This window comes from Limulus polyphemus, unplaced genomic scaffold (genome assembly GCF_000517525.1).
Source record: "Limulus polyphemus unplaced genomic scaffold, Limulus_polyphemus-2.1.2 Scaffold6920, whole genome shotgun sequence".
In the NCBI taxonomy this organism is placed as follows: Eukaryota; Metazoa; Arthropoda; class Merostomata; order Xiphosura; family Limulidae; genus Limulus; species Limulus polyphemus.
In genome coordinates, this window is record NW_013672530.1 from 21,543 (window position 1) to 24,245 (window position 2,703).

Below are 2,703 nucleotides of genomic sequence, written 5' to 3' on the forward strand. Positions count from 1 at the left end.
CTTGATCAAATCCCGGTATAAAACAGTATTAAATTACAAAACAAAAAGTCTGATCTTGATCAAATCCCGGTATAAAACAGTATTAAGTTACAAAACAAAAAGTCTGACCTTGCCTAGATCCCTCTAGAACGGGTCCTGGCGGGTCAGTCGATAATGGCCGAATGGTGGTCGTGGTTGTTGTTGCAAACACGGACGGAGGAAACGGATACAACTGTGCAAATGAGAAAAACATCATCAAATCTGAAACTTCTCGTCTTTACTTTGAAATCACTCTCCGAGTTTACTAAGCATGGGCCAGTAGGTAAAAGATACAATATGCATCTTATTACGAGATGTTGTAATACAGCTTATAGTCAAACTGGCCAATACTAGGATTACCTTATACGGATAAGAAGTATCCTACCATGACTATAGATTAATGCTTGTTGCAAAGTTCACAATGGGCTATCCGAGCTGTACCCACCACGGGTATCGAAATCCGGTTTTTAGTCTTCATACTTGCCGACGTACATAGATTAATGACCCTCTATCTAAATGTGACCAATGCATGAATTTTTCTAAAAATATATTTAAATAACAAAATTTAAAAGTATGCATACTTATAGACACACAGGTATGTATATATCTTAAAACGTATCATTCATCTCCATATATTTGAATAAAGGCGTAAAACTTGAGATAACAATCACTTAGAAAAACCTACCTAAAAATAACTATTGTGATATACAGGCGCATCAAATGTTTCCACATTTATAGCACTAATAAGAATTTTACAGCAAATATTCATTCATTAGTTAGCTAGACTATGTTTTGTGTTAAACTTGGGGCATGATGGTGGGTAAAACAAAATACGCGGCCTAGCTAACTAATGAACAAATATTTGCTGTAAAAGTCTTATCAATGCTATAAGTGTAGCTACCAGTTTGGCTGCCAATTTTGATTTCATTCCTTTAAGTCGCACATTCAATCCTTTTTGGCCGCACCTTTTTTTTTCACACCTAAGGTGTTTTTGATTAGGTATCACAACTTTTGTCAATATACACATACAAACCACAGCTAGTAAGAAAGTGACACTCGATAGTAACCAACATTATTAGCTTTAGGATCACAACCCTATTACTCGGAACAGACCTTTACTTTACAGAACCAACCAAATTCTTTAAAATATATGGTGGTAGTTATTTTCTCTCTAAAACAGTGTTAATAGCTTTCGTTAGAGTAACGCCGTGGAATTTAGATTAACAGTTTCTTGTCATCGCCCCCATGCAATCGGTACAACTGTATTAAGCATCATTATTTACGCTAATTGATTAAGTTAATATCACGTGACGCTAAACGCTCTTTAATTAGGATAATTTCATAAAATTTAGTCAACCTATGCTGAAAATTTGACAATCAATAATAACCGTCCACCCATATGATGCTTTTGAAAACTTGAGCTAGAAACTGCTAATCTAGTTTGCTTATCCTAACCAACACTTATGTACATGTCCTTTGCCTTATAGTTTTGGTGCTCTAAATGAGCAGCCTTTTATCCAAATGACATAAAACTAAAAAAGGTCCTTTTTTACTTTTAGATGAGGCTGTAGTAAAAATGTTAGACCGATGGCTCACGTGACTTTTTGCGCAAAAAGTTTCGTCAAATTTGAGCAGTTTTTGTTGGATATATTGGCTTATATTTACACCAAATGAGACTCGTAATTGTAGGCTGAAAAGTTTTATCAGTGTACCAATTTTGAAAAAATCCATAAAAGTTGAGTATGTTTTTCTATCAAACAATGTGCCCCTACTTTTGGTGCGAAGAGAAAAAAAAAAGGAAGAAACTCAATCAAAATTGTAAATGTTATATCTCAGATATTTCTTAATGGAGTGCTTTGAAATTTGGTGTGTGAAGTAAGAGTCAAGTAGAGAACTTTCACTGAAAATATGTGTTAGTTTTGATTACCACAGTCCGAGATACAGAAGGTGGAATGATCGCAAACTATCACTCCTGTTAATAACACACAGTGTGTCCTGCAACAGGTTGTTTTGGCCGCACGACACAAGTACTACCCAAGAGGATATTGCAGTATTTTATAACATTCTGATTGAAAGGATTAACGACTGTAACACCTTTTCCTGGCTGAACTGACAGTGTCTAAATGCTACAGTCAACTAATGTTGTGAAAGAACAAAAGGTCACGAGGTCACGCTGTCAAATGGAAAAAATAAAAGGAGTTTACCTGTTGAATTCGGGCGCATTTTCTGAGTAATCTTCCATCGTTAGATTAGCTGATTTTGAATGTTTGCAGAAGTTAGATACTGAATTTACTCATCCTGCAGGGGCAATGCCAGATTGGGGTTCAGGTGGACCATTTACTCGTCCTGCAGGGGCATCGCCAGATTAGGGTTCAGGTGGACCATTTACTCGTCCTGCAGGGGCATCGCCAGATTAGGGTTCAGGTGGACCATTTACTCCTCCTGCAGGAGCATCGCCAGATTAGGGTTCAGGTGGACCATTTACTCCTCCTGCAGGAGCATCGCCAGATTAGGGTTCAGGTGGACCATTTACTCGTCCTGTAGGGGCATCGCCAGATTGGGGTTCAGGTGTACCATTTAATCCTCCAGCAGGGGCATCGCCAGATTAGGGTTCAGGTTCTGGCTGTACCGTACATCCGCTTGGGCCTACAGCAGGACCCTATATCTAAATGTGACCAATGCATG

At 38.0% G+C, this 2,703-nt stretch overlaps 1 protein-coding gene across 1 annotated transcript in view; it reads right to left on the minus strand.

The window, feature by feature from the left end:
* The window catches only part of LOC106474180 (proclotting enzyme-like), a 22,462-nt gene that overhangs the window by 10,495 nt on the left and 9,264 nt on the right, over window positions 1-2,703 (minus strand). Inside the window, exon 4 of the mRNA XM_022402542.1 lies at window positions 109-211. Within this exon, the coding sequence (XP_022258250.1) occupies window positions 109-211 (103 nt within the window). The remainder of the gene's footprint in view (window positions 1-108; window positions 212-2,703) is intronic.